This window comes from Lycorma delicatula, chromosome 2 (assembly GCF_047948215.1).
Source record: "Lycorma delicatula isolate Av1 chromosome 2, ASM4794821v1, whole genome shotgun sequence".
Taxonomy (NCBI): domain Eukaryota; kingdom Metazoa; phylum Arthropoda; class Insecta; order Hemiptera; family Fulgoridae; genus Lycorma; species Lycorma delicatula.
The window spans coordinates 24,026,895-24,045,989 of NC_134456.1; the positions used below are offsets into that span (position 1 = coordinate 24,026,895).

At 30.7% G+C, this 19,095-nt stretch overlaps 2 protein-coding genes across 4 annotated transcripts in view; both read right to left on the minus strand.

Annotated features, from left to right (window-relative positions):
* Positions 1–19,095, minus strand: part of LOC142320562 (uncharacterized) — a 249,684-nt gene that overhangs the window by 88,574 nt on the left and 142,015 nt on the right. The gene's annotated exons all lie outside the window — the stretch shown is intronic.
* On the minus strand, positions 14,370–16,637 carry LOC142319849 (uncharacterized). Its single transcript, XM_075357522.1, has one exon. The coding sequence runs from the start codon at positions 16,635–16,637 to the stop codon at positions 14,370–14,372; it is 2,268 nt and encodes a 755-aa protein (XP_075213637.1).

A 19,095-nucleotide genomic window follows, 5' to 3' on the forward strand; every position in this document is an offset into this window, starting at 1 on the left:
CAAGAGAAATTTTTAATGATTTGCAGCGCAATAATATTTGACACTTGTTTCTCAGATATCGCAATAGGTTGTTCCTAATAAAATGAAGAAAGGCCTACGAATAGCTCTGTGGTAGTATTATATAAACTACTTATAAGAATTACTTTGCGATAAATTTATCGTTAAAAGAGATTCAATCAGTTTTCTCCGAAATTAATTTATTTATTATACAATGTTTGTCACGCATCGCGTAAACCCCCAATCGGTCTGTAAAATATAGAAGTCAAGGTGAATATTTGTCATCTTGATCATTTAAAGGAATACCATGAAGTGTTAAGGATTTTAATAACAGCAAAACACCGCTCAGTCTCCGAAGTGGTCGTAATAAAAAGAATTTATGCATTTTAGAACATTGATTCTCAAATTTTTTCGCTAACAGCCCGCATGACAATTAAAAACTTTCTAGCGCCTCCCAAAATTTTTAAACTTACCATCTGTTAAAGATAATAATTGCAATTGCTGGTTTTAAGATGCGCTCTTAAAAACAGCAATTGAAATTATTATTTTTAAACGTGGCACGTCGTATTTCTGAGTTGAACTAGATCAAACCCATTAATTTCCATGTTTATTTGTATCAGTACGTTGCTTAGATCGGTAGATATGCAGCATTAAAGACAAAAGTGGCCTTTTATCTTTAAAGTGGAATATTTTGGTTCAGAAAAATCGTAGACATATAAAAAAATTAATTAAAGCCTAAGTCTTAAGCATTTAAATGATTTTAATGCAGCTTAGTGAAAAATTTCGTTTCCTCTATGCGCTCCATCAAACACGAAGAAATACTTTCAACTTTTTAAAAACTTTCTTCTCACTGTTTTTTTTAATTTGATAATTTTTGAAATCTGAAGTATATTGTCAAAAAGTACAATATTTAAGCTTTAATTTTTTTTTGTTCGTCTCTAAGCTTCTTGGTCGCAAAGATAAAGCAAATGCAATAATTTTTTATCATAAATTATAGGTATCCCTTTAATTTTTTGTACAAGTGTAGTATTTAATTTTTGTTTGAAATATCAGGAAAACATCATTTTCGTCTTTTTTTTTTTTAATCAGCCATCGCCTTCCTAGACCGCCGGAACGCCCCAAATTTCCTGTAGGCCTTCTACCCCCCCATCCAGAAAGCCTCCAGCGCCCACTAGGGGGGGTTATCGCCCACTTTGAAACGAATGTTTTCGAATATTTAAACGCACCGTCTAATCTAAAGGAAGTTATAAAATCTATTTTTTCAAATATCTGATCACATTTATTTTTTTGATGTTCAATAAAAACAAAATTTCAAGCTTTGTCGTAAAATAATTATCAATCTAAAAATTCATCAACCGAAAACCTATTTTCTTTATATTCATTGAAGCCTTGTGCTGAATTATCTTTGCTCTAAACAGATGGTAATAAAAAAATGAATCATTTATTTAAATACTAGAGTATCAAACGCTTCCTTTATTTGTAAATTTAAATCCACATCATTTGGTTTCCGCCTTTTTATCTAGGCGAAGTTCTTCTACAAGCATCTCAATTCCTTCTAGTCTATCGAACAGATAGTGATGGATCCCTACAGGTTCAGTTTATTTATTTATTTTTTGGCTGATGAGATTAAACAGAAGCTTTAAAGCTTATATGGGAATGGAATTTTGTAGCGTTTGAAAACTGCCATGCCTGAATGGGATTCTAACCCGAGACCTCCGGATGAAAGACCGAGACGTTACCACTAAGCTACAGAGATTAACAGTCGATAAAACAAACTGGTTTTTGTAAGTAAATAAATAAATAATGTATCAGTATTATAAATTCATTTTTGGTAAATTTAGGTACCACCAAAACCAAAAAATAATATTTTCAAGGTAACTTTACCGTTTCTGACCCATACGCCTTTCTGTTTTATTTGAAATATTTCAGTATATACCCTTTGTAAATGAAGTCAATCAGTATCATTATAGATTAAAAATTTATTTGTTTCTGTGAATTGAGGTATTTTTTTATCGTACACAATATATTCTAAATTTTCTCTCTCAGAAGGAAGAATGAAAAAACGTTTTCCAGTTTCTGGCAAAAAAAATTCTAATATTCGTATTAGAAGCAGTTTGTTAAAGAAATAAATTTAATTGATGGGAGCTAAAATTAAAAATAATAATAGTAAATTTTAATGTGCTCATAACTGTTATACGATGCTAAATTTATGTGATGTGTTTATCAAAATTATTTTCTTAAATCGAATCAAACTTCCAAAAAACACATTCTGATAATAGTTTTGCGTTTTGCTTTCTCGGATTTGAAAAGAAAATATGTTTAAGAGTACGACCAATTAATTTACATCGAAAATCCAAAATGAATAACTTCCAGATCGTCTGTATCGTCCACAATGAAAAATACCAATGAGAATTTTTTAATCACTCTTATGATACCGGGAGTCATCAAGCGTGACATACAACGTGCAGTTTTGTAGTTATAACATTTTTCTGGGATAATCTAGTGAAACCAAATATTAATTTTCATTACTACAACCCGATTTCGTTTAAATTATGACGACAAGAACATAACAATTATAACAAAATTAAATGATCATTCTTGAAAGAATCTGCTCAGTTTTTACGAGGTAAAGACCGCTGGGAAATTCCTTAAGGTTGGCGAACCTGTGTCGTTCATGGCCATGGTAGTAATCTACACACTGCATTGTTGTTTGTAAGTTGTCGCTTTGTAATATCTTTGATTACATGTGAGTTATTACGTTATAAAATGAATAGGAAAATCGATGCTGTTGCCGCCGACTGTGAAATACGTGGTGTCATATGTTTTTTAAACCGTGAAAACGTTAAGCTAACTGAGATTAATAGGCAGTTGGTTACTGTGTACGGCGATAATGTAATGAATGAAAGGAGAGTCTGAAAATGATGTGAAAGGTTTAGAAATAACAGAATTAATGTGCACGATGAAGAACGTACGGGGAGGCCCTCGATAATCATCGAGGACTTGTTGAAACGCATCGATGATAAAATCAGAACAGATCGTCGCTCAACGATTTCGGATCTGACCCTTCTTTTTCCTGATGTTTCAAGAGCTGTTATTGGCCGCACTGTTCATACCATTTAGGCTCAGAAAGGTTTGTGGACTAGCGGAAGAAGAATACGACAAGATATACTGAAGCTGGTGTATCGCTACGATAAATGTCTTAATTCATGAGGCAATTATATAGAGAAGTAGTATAAGGAATGTATTTTTAAGAGAAAAAAATTAAATTTATAGTTTACAGAATAAATTTTTTTACAATGAAACGGTCTTTATTTCAGAGATAACCTCTCGTAATACCGTTTTAATATGTTTACGAATATTTTCTCTGTATCTTTTCAAAATAGAAGAAACGGTGTTGATTTTTTATTGATAAACCAACGATAATCTTAAAAGCTATAAAAGTTGTAATTAGGATTTTGAAGCTTCACATTCATTAAACAAAATACTTATGCAGATCTTGTTTTTAATTCCTCCTAATTTTTAAACTTGTTTAACTCTTTGTTTTTTCTTGTTTAACTTTCCTCTTAATTTCTTTTTGGTTTTAGGTGTAACAAAAAAATTGGAAACAAAACTCATTTCATAAAGGAACAGATTGTGAAACATTTTTCAGAGGAGCGGAAACGGTCCGTTATTTATTATTTAATTCTAGAAATAAGACGCCGTTTATAGCTTTATTAATCGGAAAATAACACGTGTTATCCAATTCTCATCAGGAAGAAATATTACAAAAGAAGCAAAAATCTTTCTTCACATCCACGTATTCAAACACTTTCCAACCACGTTCCGGATGTAAATTCCTTTTTTCATCTGCACTTTTTTGTCATAAATTCAAACTGGGTGTTGGCCTTGAGATTATTTTTATTTAAAAGTCTTTCTCTTAATGATAAAGAATAAAATTTAGTCTTTTTAATAATCAAGAATGTCTATTTTAAATTAAAATCTAAACGAAACCTGGTTTCGAGCGTCGCACTTTTAAAATACAAAAATTAATAATCAATAGAGAAGACTACATGAATGACGGACATCCATTAGTGCAATCTAGTTAAATATATGACGATCGCAGTTGACAGTAACATAAGGTTGTCATGACTTCATGAAAGCTACCCTTTGATGCACAGACTCTGCGTGGTCGGCTGTCTCACAATCACAAGGCGTGACACGTGTTACTATAATTATAGAAAAAAAAAAGGTTAAAACCTGTCCTTGTCTCATGCTACTGATGTGATAAGCAATTTTCACAATAAAATAAATTACGAATCGCATATTTGAGAGGAAATTATTATACATTTCGAAATGAATTTTCTTTGTCTCTCCAATAAATTACGAAATAAAAAAAAAATCGTTCCCAAGGATTCTATATTTTTATAATAGACAAATAATTATAATTTTCTGAAATAATATAAATACAAACGTGTTGTAATAGTAATATGATAAATTTATTAAAATATAAAAATTATTATAACCTGCTAAAATTATGTACAAGAAAAATAAAAAACCTGTCATTATTATTTATCAAAAAATATTTTCTTTGTTTCAATAACACATTTTTTTTAAATTTCATCTTTTTATTTAATAAATATCCTATCTCGTTTTTTTTTTAGAAATAAATAAGGTGCATAGTAAACGATGTTGACATATCTCAACCACTATTTCAAGACGTAACACTCCTGTTAATTTCTTTTTGGTTTCAAGTGTAACAAAGAAATTGTCAACAAATTTCATCTTCATGAAAGAAAAGATTTGTGAAAAATTTCTCAGAGCAGCGGAAACGGTTCATTATTTATTGTTTAACTCTGGAATGTAAGATGCCGTTTATAGCTTTAATAATCGGAAAATAATGTGCGAAATAAAATAAGCACGTAAAATACTCGTTACCTTAATTTACAGACGCTGTTAGGCATCGCTAAGCAACGTCCTACGATCAAAGATACTTTAGAGTACCGACAAACAGTGTGTAATGTGTTTATTCTACTGCAGTGTAAACCAAACACATTTCTACAGTGACTCATTATTATATCTGCTAATTACTTTTAATGTAGGAAGATTAAAATTCAGTTTTTAGAATTGCTGCTGATAAGTAAATTATTAAAGTAAACTTTATTTAAATTTTATACGACTGGGTGAATAAATTATAATAAAAAAATGTACTCGTTTGCGGTTAAGAAGTAATACCATAAAATTTTCAAGTGCGTCACATTAAATCATGACCCGAAGTATAATATTCTGCAAGTATTGAAGATTTTTTAAATTAAATTATTTATTTTTTATTAAGTTAAAAAAATTGATGATACCACATGACTTCCTTGTACGTATTTTAAATTACATATATACATTTTTTAAAATGAAAAGTACATAAAATTTTATTTCACTAACTTCTGATCTTTTTCATTTTTTTTTATTTTTATTATTATTTATTGTAAAACATTTTTTAATGATTTTTAATAAATATCTAAATTTATTATTAATATATCAATATATTTACATTTATAAAAAAAAAAGTTAAAAAACAAAGAAGGAAATGAAGCCGGATTGGAACCGATGTACCTTCCTCTTGTAAGATCCAAATATTTCATAAATTAACATTTTATTTGGTTATAACTCTGGAACCTATGAAAATAAATACTACTAATGATATATCACTGAAAATCTCTCAATGAGGGCTTATTACTGCAGTTATGAAAAAGACCAAAATCCAAAGTTTTTGGATTTAGGGCTTTTTTGGACAGTTTTGGTCACGTCGATTGCAATCAAAAGGGGGGAGATGCACAACTAGATATTACAACAGTCCTAAATCCAAAATTTCAACATCTTACGGCTAATCGTTTTTGAGTTATACGAGATAGATACGTACAGACGTCAAGCTGAATCTAGTCGAAATGGATTCAGGGATGGTCAAAATGAATATTTCCGTTTAAATCTGAAAACCGAAATTTTTCGCGATTACAATACTTCCTTTACTTCGTTCAAGGAAGTAAAAAAAGATGTTGCTAATCTTATGCGCAATAATCGTTGTTGTGTTAACGTATTTTAAATTAAGGTTTTTCGGCAGATTTAGTAATTGTATTATATTAAATACAGAGGTACTTTTTATTCAAATAAAAACAAAACAGCATCGTTTTCTTTGTAACCCGATCAAATATTCAAAATTAATAACAGACGATGGAAAGCAAAAAACAAGACTTGGATGATGATGATGACTGATAACCGGCTAAGTATACGACCTGAATAACGCGCGCGTATATACGTGTACGAATATTCATAGTTGTATAGTGACTCAAATTAGGTTAATATACAAAAACAAATTTTAATAAAACTAATTAATAACTTCAATATTAACTACTAGAATACGACTAGATTAATAATTAACTTTTCTCGACACTTAACGGAAGAGTACAACAAAAATACTGTCAATTACTTGAATAACCAATCTACTTCGATATGTATTGCAAAAAAATTATTAAGTATAAACTGCGATGAAATTTATGCATATCGTTGGTTTATAAATAAAAAATCAACTTCCTTAACGGGCATAATAATTAATATAAGATAAATAAATACCAATGAAAAACTAAAATTTATGGTATCAGAAATAGTGGTAGCTCGTAGCTAAAATTAGTAGAGGTGCTGCTCCAGAAAATATTTTTCTGGACTTTTCAAGGAGGCCATGATTAAAGTTTTCTGTAAAATAAAAGAAGCGAAAAAATGAATCTAATAGAATATCTGAACAGGATAATAATCTAATTCTACACTTTATCACATTCAAGAACATGGTACACGGTTTTTAAGCACAATGTGCTTAAAAACCGTATTTGGTTTAACCGAATAAATAATAAAATGTCAATACAGATAATATTTCCTAGTATTATTATATAATAACTTAATAAAATGTCCGCTTAAAAACACTATAGTTCAATGGTGCTTAATTTAAATTTCTATGTGCACTGAAACAAATACATAATTAGTTTTTACTGATTATCTTTTCTTTCACCCTTCCAGCGTGTTTTTGGACACATTTGGCAGTCAAAGAGCCTTTGTTTTCCGCCATCTTCTGATCACTACTGAAAAATCAATTAAACCGCTTTCATATTCCTTAAACTAAACTAGAAAAGGACGAACAAGAAACGTTCCATACACACGCTGAGTAAAAAAAAACTATCTTCCACCAGCACGCCAGGGTCAGTATTATACCAGAAAAGTCAAATTTCACTTGTTACTTCGCAATCAGTTTTATACCTGTAAAAAGCCTAATTTAATTTTACCTGAAATTTGAATCGCTTTTTTTGTCAGCCAGGATTGAAAGTAGTTTAACCATTGGCCTTGTTTGTATGCTTCCCAACTTTACTGTTAATTTTGCCGTCAATTATCATTAACACATTAACCTATAAGTAAATTAGCCGTCAAAATTTAAATGTATGTAACTGTATAAACATACTTACATTACATTTAAAAATTTATTATTTTTGTAAGTAAATAAAAATATTTATTAACAAATTTGCATATAAAAATATTTATTTCGTAATCTATTGCTGGTATTCATAAAAGCTATTATTATTATTATTATTATAAATTAGCCACCAAAATTTAAAAGCACAGCAGTTCTGATAATTTTGCCACTGTACTCTTCTACCTGAATTTACTTTTTCTACTTTCTCCTGTCTCTCTTTTTTAACCAACATTACTTAATGATTTTTATATATAATTTTTTTAAATTAAAACAACCATTTCTTGTTGTACTTTTTTTATACCAGCATTTCTGTCTCCATTTCAGATCTAAAAAATAAATTTAAAATAACCTGCGGATTCTTGGTTAAAAATGGGAATTTTGAAACAAAAAGGAGTAATTCTTGGACACACCCGTAATTGGGGAAGAAAATGCAGTTTAACCATTGTTTATCGAAAACTAGGCGTCATCGAAGAATATGTTAAAGGAAAATATGATGAGTTATTTAAATTGGAGCTTTACATCTAATGACAATAAAAATACTCCTGATGCAATGTGTGTTGTACGTAATAAAATTCTAGTTAACAGTTCTTTAGCTCCAGCTAAACTTCACATTTCAAAATGCAGCATCCTGATTACAAAGAAAAAACTAAACATTTCTTTAAGAGACAATTTAACTTAAGTCCCAGGAAAAGCCTGAACTTCAAACGATAAAAATTGTTAAGACTGAAAACAAAATGATAACAGAGGCATCCTGTTGAATGAGTTATCACACTGTACATAATGGTGAAGCTCATACGATAGGAGAGACACTTATTAAACCTTGTGTGAAAGATACTGTATCCTGCTTGTTCAATAAAGATTCCGCTAAAAAAATTCGATTCCTTAAAATTATCCAGTAAAACTGTTTCGCGCCACACCGTCGATCTTTCTACTGATATAAGAGACAGAGCTAATTAATTAACATACACATTGAAATGAATTTGTTTTATAAACGGATGAGTCAACAGATATTGCAGGCCTATCTCTTTTACATATTGATATGCTATGTACCAATATGCAGTAGTAATAGCACTGCAATATACAGCAATACCATTGAAGAGGATTTACTCTTTTGCGAATACTTGCCAGGGTCGGTACTGCGGGAGCGACAGTTCTCTCTCTCTCCCTCGCAGCCTCGCGTGCAGCTTCCAATGTGCGCATGCACGCAACAGCCAAACACCACGCCGCTGGAACTGTGAAACGTACAGTTCCATAGAAAAATTTTTGTATCTTTTTCATAAACTGGGGGATAACTACCGACATTAAGCTGAAGGATTATATATTGTACAAGTATAAAGAAAGAATTAAAGAAAAAAGGACTCATTATATTAAATGTTATCGAAAAATATCAAGTGGAAATAGAGGGTGCTGCAGTTCTAAAATGCCTATACGCGAGCTGCCACTGATCAGAAATATAATATTACATTTCATTAATGAAGGGTTCATTTATTTACTAGCCGAAAAACATTATAGCACGATAGGAAAATTATACTCGATGATATAAACTCTACCACATGGTAGTTCTATTGTCTAAGCATTTAACATCTAAATATTGCTTCATACAATGTGAATAATAAGCAATAACAGTTTTGAAATCACAAGTATAATACGTAAACGTAAGAAACTAGTATGTACTCGTATATTTGTAAAATGCACGATTATTCGAAAAACTGACCTAAGTAATTTTAACGTTGTAATTAGGATCATCACAGCTGAAAGATTAATTTGAATTCTCCAAAGCAAGTATCTGTTACTATGCAAAGCTTAATCACAAAAGAGAGATTATTTGACCTAAAATAATGAGTTAGACATGTCCTTTCCGGGTAAGTATAAATGTTCAAATATCATAAAGATTTAAAAATCATCTACCTTCATTCCAGGTGGTACTTCTGAAACACCAACAATTATAGATAGTAATGAAATTTTAATGATCAATCCGTTAGTTAAATAAAATTTCAATTGGAATCTACCGTATGTTAGAGAAATACTAACAAATGAATTTACATCTAGAAACATTACGTAAAGCAGTGATGGATATATCATTATTCATAACATCTAGAATTCTAATATCTAGATATTCTAACATCTAGATATTCATAATATCTAGAAACTCGTACAGTCTTCTTAAGAATCCTTTACTACTTAATTTGATGAAGATCACACGACATCGTGGAACTTTAGAATAATCCTTAAAAATGCTAGGTATTCATTTCCAAATCACTTTTCTACTGAAGAAACAATAATTATCATTTACTACTTTTAATAAGAAGGCAAATTTACGTCCTTATAAAATAACTCTTATAATTACTTCCGAATTTAATTCAAATGTTTTTGATCTAATAAATAGATTTCTGTGGAGACTATCCAAGTAGTTTCAGTTCTGAGCAGATTTAAAAAAAATAGTGTAAATCGAATTAAAAATAATTATTATTTGATTGATCGTAGAAAGATATTTCATAACAAAAAATCTGATGCGGACATCACATGACTTCCTTACACGCTTATTAAATTATTATATTGCATATACACATTTTTAAAAGTAGATAACATTTTATTTCACTAATAACTTCTGATTTTTTCAATTTTTTTTTATTGTAATTATTGAATTATTATTTATTGTAAAACTTTTTTTTACAATCTGAGGTTAATAAATTATTAAAACATCAATATATTTAAATTAAAAAAAAAAGTTAAAACAGAAAAAAGGAAATGAAGTCGGATTCGAACTGATGTCTTCCCCCTTGCAAGATCCAAATAGTTCATTTATTACATTTTTATTTGGCTATAACTTTGGAACCAATGAAAATAAGTACCACTTATGATATATCTATTGTTGAAAAGCTCTCAATGAGGGCTTATTACTGCAGTTAAAAAAAAGTCCAAAATCCAATTTTGTTTTAAATTTGGACTTTTTTTGGACATTTTTTGTCAAGTTAATTGCAATCAAAAGGGGGGAGGTGCACAACTAGATATTACAACAGTCCTAAATCCAAAATTTCAACATTCTATGGCTAATCGTTTTTGAGTTATGTGAGATACAGAAGTCACGCCGAAGCTATTCAAAATGGATTGACGGATGATCAAAATGGATATTTCCGTTGAAATGTGAGGTCCGAAATTTATAAGGAAGTAAAAACATTTTAAGATACTAATTATCCAAAGATAAATCACTGAAGAGGTAGTATTTTCCAATGATAGGATTCATAAAATAAATTACAAAAACTAAGCCTCTAATTATTAAACTTAAAGCAAAGTACAGTAATTATTGTTCAAAGTTCAAGAATTTATTCTATTTAACATAAATATGTTTTTTAAGATCATACTACATGACTTTAAATAAATAAGAAATGAAATGAAAGAAATGGCAACCAGGCAAAAATAAAATCATTTTCTGATTGCTATAATCAATTCAAAACATAATTTTTAATAACTCAAATTAAACAACCCTCAACGGGTTTATACCGTCAAAACAAACTTCAACCAAAATAAATAATTAATTAATTTGATGGTTAAAATGTTAATATTTTCTTTTTTTTAATTTTTGTAGTGGTAGTATTTTTCTATTTACGTATTTTATTTAATTATTCTTTTTTTTTGTTAAATATAGATACGCCCACAATAATATTTATTCCATAAATTACCCGTTCGCAAGAAACCCAATCAGTAAAAACCCGCAACGAGACAAAATTAAGAAAACTATGAATAAAAGATTACGACGTTAAACAAATGAATGATAATGAAATATTGAACTAAGGCTGTCTCGTAGATACGTAAATTTTCGTTATACCTCCTCAATTTTTTCAACTAATTATTTTTAGTTTCGTGTAAAATATTTTAAATACCAAAGTGAATTCAGGTTATATTACATTACATTATATAACAGTCCCATAAGAAAAGATGATAACAAACAAACATAATTTTTTTAGGCCGTAAACGATCTAAAGGCACCGGCCTCCGTGGCGCGAGTGGTAGCGTTTCAGCCTTTCGTCCGGAGGTCCCGGGTATGAATCTCGGTCAGGCATGGCATTTTAACACACGCTACAAATCATTCATCTCATCTTCTGAAGCAATATCTAACGGTGGTCTTGGAGGTTAAACAAACAAAAAAAAATCGTAAACGAGCCAAATCAATTTCTACATATTAGAGAAAAGTATTCTACAAGTCATCTTTAAGAACTTTCTATTAGGGAACCAGGAAGGAACCATTATAAAAAATAAATTAAAGTAAATACATTAATTTATTTTAGAATAGTAACCTCGAAGTTTCGAGGTTACTACATCATTTACATCAGTGAATTTTTTAACTCATCCTTTGCCTTCGCTGTACGGTTCTTTCGGATATCTTTTTTCTTCTGTGCTACATCGTTGCCCTCTGAACTGGCTAACAAGAGTTCGTGGAAGCACAAACCCCGCGCCTAGCTCACACCTATCTGACTATAAGTGACTCATACTTCGGAACTGAATGAGTTTTTAATGAGCACTAAAGCATACCACAGAATGTGTTGATCGCGATAACAATAATTTGAACCAAGTTCCCTTAGTTGATCGCAAATGATCAAGTTTGAACCTTATAATTTATTGTAACTACTACAATAAAGTCTACAAAATAGTCTCTGGTGGACTCCGGTCTGATCCACCAGAGAGTCGAGGAGAGGGCCTCCTCCTCCTCCTCCTCCTCCTCACAATCGGCTCCATCACAGAGTACCGCGTGACATTTACTTTACAAAAAAAATAGGTGGACAGCCCAACCCCGTAGGGGAAGACACCCGCCTTGTGACGCTTCCGGTCGCCACACCCCCTACCCCCTTCGAAGCCATGATGGGCTTTAACGAGAGAAAATAGATGGATAAAAGAGACGAAAAACCAAACTAAATGTTGCATTTGGCACGTATGGCTGCGTGAAAAAATCATGGCTATCCATTAAACCAGCGGTCGCCAACTGGTGGTCCGCGAGAAATCTTGGTGGTGGAGAAAAATTTGGACGTTAGTTGCATTCTTTATGTTTTATTAATAATAAAGCGAAAGTAATATTCTAAGAAATTTTTATATTCTGAATAACAATTTTTGTAAATTTTCACTTGAAAAATTACTAAATTACAGTCACGTGAAAAAAATTTACATTTTAAAAATTTGCTGGAAATAAAATTGGGCTTAAGTATTATTTGACCATTACAACAGATATTTTTTCGCCGTTAGCCTCCAGAACCATCGTAAGGTATTACTTCACAGGATGAATGAGAATTATATGTCTTAGGTCAACAATTTCTCAGATGCGTGGTTAATTGAAACCCAACCACCAAAGAACACTGGTTTCCACGATCTAGTTATCAAATCCGTATAAAAGTAACTGCCTTCGCTGGAATTTAAACCTTAAAACTGTCGACTTCGAAATCAACTGATTTGTGATGACGAGTTCACAACTACACCAACCCGGTGGGTAGGTATTCACAATACGAGGTAAAATTGAATTTTTTTTTCAAAGGAAAATTTTACTGTGGCAAACGCGGATGACTGAAGAAAATCTGAAAATATTTTCAACAGCACTTAAAATCACTCACAAAATCTGTTTGTTGTTATTACCCAAAGAAAGAAGATCCCAGACATTGCAGTAACTATATAATAGTTTGCAACAAACATTGAAGATTAGTAATTTAAGAATGAGTAAAAAAAGAGCTCATCAATCAATCCGACGACAGTCACAAAGCTAAATTTCAGTTATCCTTATTGACCTTCTTTTTGGAACTTCATAAAAGTGAATACTAATTATCGAGTGATACAGCACTCGGCGATATGTATTTAATATTTCCATCTGTGAGATGGAAATGTTTTTTTGTGCAAAAAGACAAATTAAAACTTTAATTGCCTTTAAAAGGCAATTAAAACTTGGTACCGGTCTCGTCTTGAAATAAATAAATCGATTTGAAATCTTCGTTTTGCAGTAACGTCATCGGAACCAAAAATCCATAAACTTCTCTGAAAGAAGCAGAAACAAATATCACACTAAAAATGTGTAATACTTAAATATTCTTCAGTTATTTTGCAATAATTAAATTTACTTTAATAATTTTGTTACAATAAAACAACCTTTAAAGATTTTATTATGATTAAATAGGTGCATTTTATATTAATACATTGGAAGTTCTTTGATCATTATTTTACCGATGTATTAATCTTTTAAAAATAAAATCAGTGATCCGCGATATTTAAAATTATGGATTTAGTGGTCCGTTAGGTCCGAAAAGTTGGCGACGTTGCATTAACCGACAACAAATAAAATATTTAACAGGAAAAATCAACTTCTCCTGTATTTCAAAAATAATTTATATTTACTATTTTACAAATTATTTAATGGCCTGACGTAACTGCAATGTTAAGTGTAAATGTATCAGTAAACATGTAGTCTGGAACAGACTTAGGTCGACCACTCCTGAGACGTGTAGTTAATTGAAATCTAACCACCAAAGAACACCGGTAACCCTTATACAGCAATCAAATCCATGTAGAAGCAACTGCCTTTACAAGGACTCAGACCTTAGAATTCTTGACATAAAAATCAGTTGATTTTGCGATGACGAGTTTAACCAGTGCATTAACTAATTATATATATTTTTTTTTTTTTTAATGAGGATTAATTACCGACACTATCACAGAAAATTTGAGTTAAGGTTAATCAAAAATGGAATTATTTCTAAAGACTGAGGGTCTATGAAAGTGTTTTAAAACACGGATTGTCAATTTTTATTCGTGATCCATAAATAGCATACGTGGAAGTTAGAAATATTTTATTTTTCTTCTTAAATTAGCAACTAATTAATTACAAAAGGCTTAAACAATCTTACCTGAAAAGTCATTATTCAATTTGTAGACAATGTTTGAATTCAGACTGAGCAAATATTTTCATCACATCATCATACCAATGTAAGGATTTTTCCATCTGGGTCAAGAGATCTTTTTGAATATAAATAACATCTACATCTGCTGGTAAATCAGCATTTATGTATTCGTTTATGCTGCGCTGCACAGAAGATAAAGTTACTGCGTTCGGTTCGATCAAACCAGTGGTAGGCGGTAAAGTCTGAATGAGATCCAATAATTTTACAATTTCTGGTAGGACATCGTCCAAATTACTGTTACGTATTACGTCCCTAATACCTTTCGGGGAACCGCATCTAAACGCAGAATCACTATAAATAACTTCCAGCTCTCCCTTTAGTCTCAGAATATCAAAAAATTTACCAAATATATCTACTATCGTATTAAAGGTTTCCTTCGGAAAGGTAATCGAATAACTACTAAATCTTCGCGCATCGACTAATTCAAGAAAGCTTAAGGATGAAAGAGAATTAAACCTTGAATTTAAATGAAATAGAGCGTTGTCGATCAAAGAATTGTATAATTCTACTAGATGGTCATCCGGTCGCAAAGCAAAACAAGCTACTGACTGGAAAAAAATTGACAGTCCTTTATCACTTTTCATAGCTTTTAAACAGGATACGGCATTGTCGAGCATTTTTTTAACACTTTTAACATCATTAACTGTATTACGGTAGCTCATCTGCCCTATAAATTCCATCGATAATTCAAGATCACCAAAACTAGAAAAAATTTGTTTATATATAATGAGAAGATAAACGAAATTAAGGTCTTTTAAAAGAGTTACATTAAAATACGACCAACTCATCGAAATATAATCAAGATCTTTCAATTTTTCCAAAAATTTTATCAGGATTTCACGCTTTTCAAAAATAAAATTAACGGTGCTTTTAATATCACTGTCAACATTTAAATGTCCCTCGAGATTTTCATCGGGTACCTTTTTCAATAAATTAATTATAAACCCAGGAAAAATCTTAAGAGCCGAGAAAAATGCGCGAGTTTCCGAAATACTAATCTGAGCTCCTGCAACAACCGCTTCACATAATCGATGATAAGAACAATTTACGTATAACAATTCCGGAATCATAGATTTCATGTGCATCTGAAATTTTGTTATCTGTTCGACACCGATGCAACCACCACTGATAGAATAAGCTACCAATTTGCATTGGTAAATAATATAAGATCGAAGTGCAATATCTATAGCCGTGAAAAGTTCTTCGGCATTTTTTTCTTTTACATTAAAGAAACTAAGGAATCGTTCACATACGACGCCTTTACAATCGACATAACGAACCACAACAGAATAACGTCTACAAGAATATTCATCGACAATAATACTAAAGAATGACGCTTGATGAATTTCATTTAGTATACGTTTTTCAAAAAGCTGTTTTACAGAATAAAATAATCCTTTTATAAGTGTATCCATTTTCGATCCATCCTCTTTCAGTCCTGCCCAAAGTCGTTTTAATTCAGTGTCGTGCAGTAACATACAATCGTATAATTCCGTACGATCTAATCTACGATTCTGACGTACACTAAGAATCAACCCATCTAATAAACGCTTAAACAATTCCCTATTTAGAACGATATCATTCTTCTCAAAAAGTAACTGTTTTGGTTCTTCCTCCGAAAATTCTTGATTCATAAATCGTCTTAAGTTAATACAACTCATGACATGTTCCTTTGTTTTGGCATGTTTGGAGGCATTACGCGTAAGGTTTTTTAAATCAAAATAACCATCGTAATTCCACATAGTTTTTTTAACAGGAAATAAAATACACGGCCAACAGTAAATTTTACAACGCGCTTCGCTTACAGTAAGCCAACTGAATGAAGTATACAAACCCCCTGAAAAATATCGTGAAAATAATTTTCCAGCTTTAATATCGGTATGGCCGATTTGAACAGAAGGAGTCGGCCTTCCTTTTTTAAGAATTTCTCTTTTTTCAAATAAGCTTCGCCTAGTAAAAGGAATTCTTATCAATTGGCATACCATATCGTCTTCTTCGCTCTTTGTTCCTGTTAATGTAACCTGTTTCGACGGCGCAGAACGGGATTTTTTACATATAGTTTTTGTTTTATTGACTTCTTCTGTACTCTGATGAGGTTGATAGTCCAAGAGTTCTCCGTCGCCGTTACTAGAATTTTCCAACACATTCTTGTAATCGACATTTAAATTATCTTCTGTTCCTTCATCTACTTCAATTTCCTCTGTTTTAATAAAAATTTCGTTCATTTCAATTTTTATATCCAAATTTTCATCCATTTTGTACATTTAAAAGTGGTATTCCTTTAAATCTTTTTAACGATTAACAATAACTATTAGCAATGAAGCAGTTTTGCCGTACAAAAAATAAAAAATAGTTATTTAATAAATGATAAATCAACGGCACCAGATTATCATTTTAATATTATAACTCTAAATCACGAACTCTCCAATAACTACAGCAAATTAAAACGCAAAACTGAACAATTCAAACCATAAAATTACAATTTTTATTAATTAAATTAGTATAGTTTTATCTAGACAATGAAAGCATTGATATCGTAATTATAGAATAAAAGATTCACTATCGATACATGACACAAGTAACCGGTGAAGTTTTTTTATTTATTATCAATAAAACAGTAGTTAAATGCGTATATAAAAAATATACATAACAATCACAAATCGACTTTTATTAACATAACGTCACAGCAACCGAGACACGTAACAACTGAGGAGAAATGCACGTCGCCTCGCAGCAGTTGCTAGGATACCATGACGTCACTGCCCCTTCTATCACCAGCTCTCGACCAGGCACGTAAAACAATGAGTTGAATCCGGAATTCTATCCACCTTTTTTTTATACGACGTTGCCAAATTTACAAGATAAAATGTCATTAATAGCAATATCGACACATCAGCCGTAATTTGTTTTTATAACAAAGCTTCTACAAATCAAAATCGTAAAATAGGGTCAGCATAGATATCAGAACATGTTCGTTGGCTCAGTATTGCATATAAATAAACGATATTGTAAACATGATAAGAACTAATTAAAATATTTGAATAATTAAATAATAACCCAAATATCATCGATAAATAACTGATTACTTTATAAGTTATAAAAATTAATGTCGATGGAATATCGTTATTCAATTTATATTTAAGTAAATAAATTTTATATCATGGTTTTACAGGAATAACCATAATAAATAGTAATAAGACGAATTAACATTAAGGTTCGAACAGTTGTTTAAGTAATTTCTTACAATTTAAAATATATATATATATATATATATATATATATATATATATATATATATATATACACTGTATATATATAAATATATATATACAGAATATATATATATATACACTGTATATATATAAATATATATATATATATATATAAAGAACACGTCCTGGCTGACTGATTCATTAACACCCAGCAAAAACTACTTAAGATAAATTGATGACAATTTGCATACATGTTCTTCTTACGAGGTAAGTTCACACTAAGAACAGATTTTTTTGAAATTCCGAATTTAAAGGGTTAAAATGGAGTAACAATAATTTACAATTTTTTAATTTCTCGGTAACAAATTAATATATCAACTTGATTTTTGGTGTGTGTAATTCTCATGTAAATATCTAAAAACCAATTTCTAGAATTTTTAAACTCAACCATCAAAGGAGTGAAGAAAGGTAAAAAAATTTTGACGGGTAATTAGTTATAACTAATATTTTTAAAATGGAGGCCGACTGTTTTGAAACCCACATTCTTTGATCACACAAAGTTAAGGCCTCCACTAGCCAAACTGTTGCTGTAAAGAAATTACAATATACTGATAGTTTTTATATATTGAACGGCTATTTTTATCATTATTATTCTCACAAGCATGAGTTTAATGATCAAAGGGCCCAGGGGTAGAGCCCTCTGGCAAGACGGGAAAGGCAAGCGAAGCGAGCCAAGACCGGCTAAATATCCCTTGACCGTGACAGGAAATGCAAGTAACTATATAGCACGGCCGAAGCCGCGACGGGTCTGATAATATATATATTAGCATATATATTATATATATACATTATATTAGCATATATATATATATATATATATATATATATATATATATATATATATATTAGCTGTAAGTGCAGGTAAGAAAGAATGTTTTTTAATTCCAAGTTTAAATGGTTATTAAAATGAAGTAAAACTGAAATTTTAATAACGATACTCTCTTAATTTTTACTCTCTCGGTAACAAATGTAGGCTTCATTTTTGTATGTGTAAACTTTATGTTAATATCTACAGGCCAGTTTATAGATTTTTCGAAATTTTACCTTGAAGGGGTTAAGAAAGGTTAAAACATTTTGAATAATGATTGCAATTTTTTCCATTTCTGATAAACGAGATATTCACTGAACTGAGACTTGCAAATACTCTTCAGATAAATATCTAAAAACCATTTTCGGGGTTTTTTTAATTTCCATTTTTTAAGGGTGCGATGGTTTGGCGGCTCAACCAACACAGCAATTGCCCCTGTTACAGTATATGCGACGCGATTGGCTGTACCTATCTCCGGTTAATTGGTTACTTGATTAAAAAACATAAAATAAAAAAAAACAATTGGCTGCCACGGGAAGCACAAGTAACCATATAGCACGAGCGAAGCTGCAACGGGGATGATTATATACATATCGGATATTA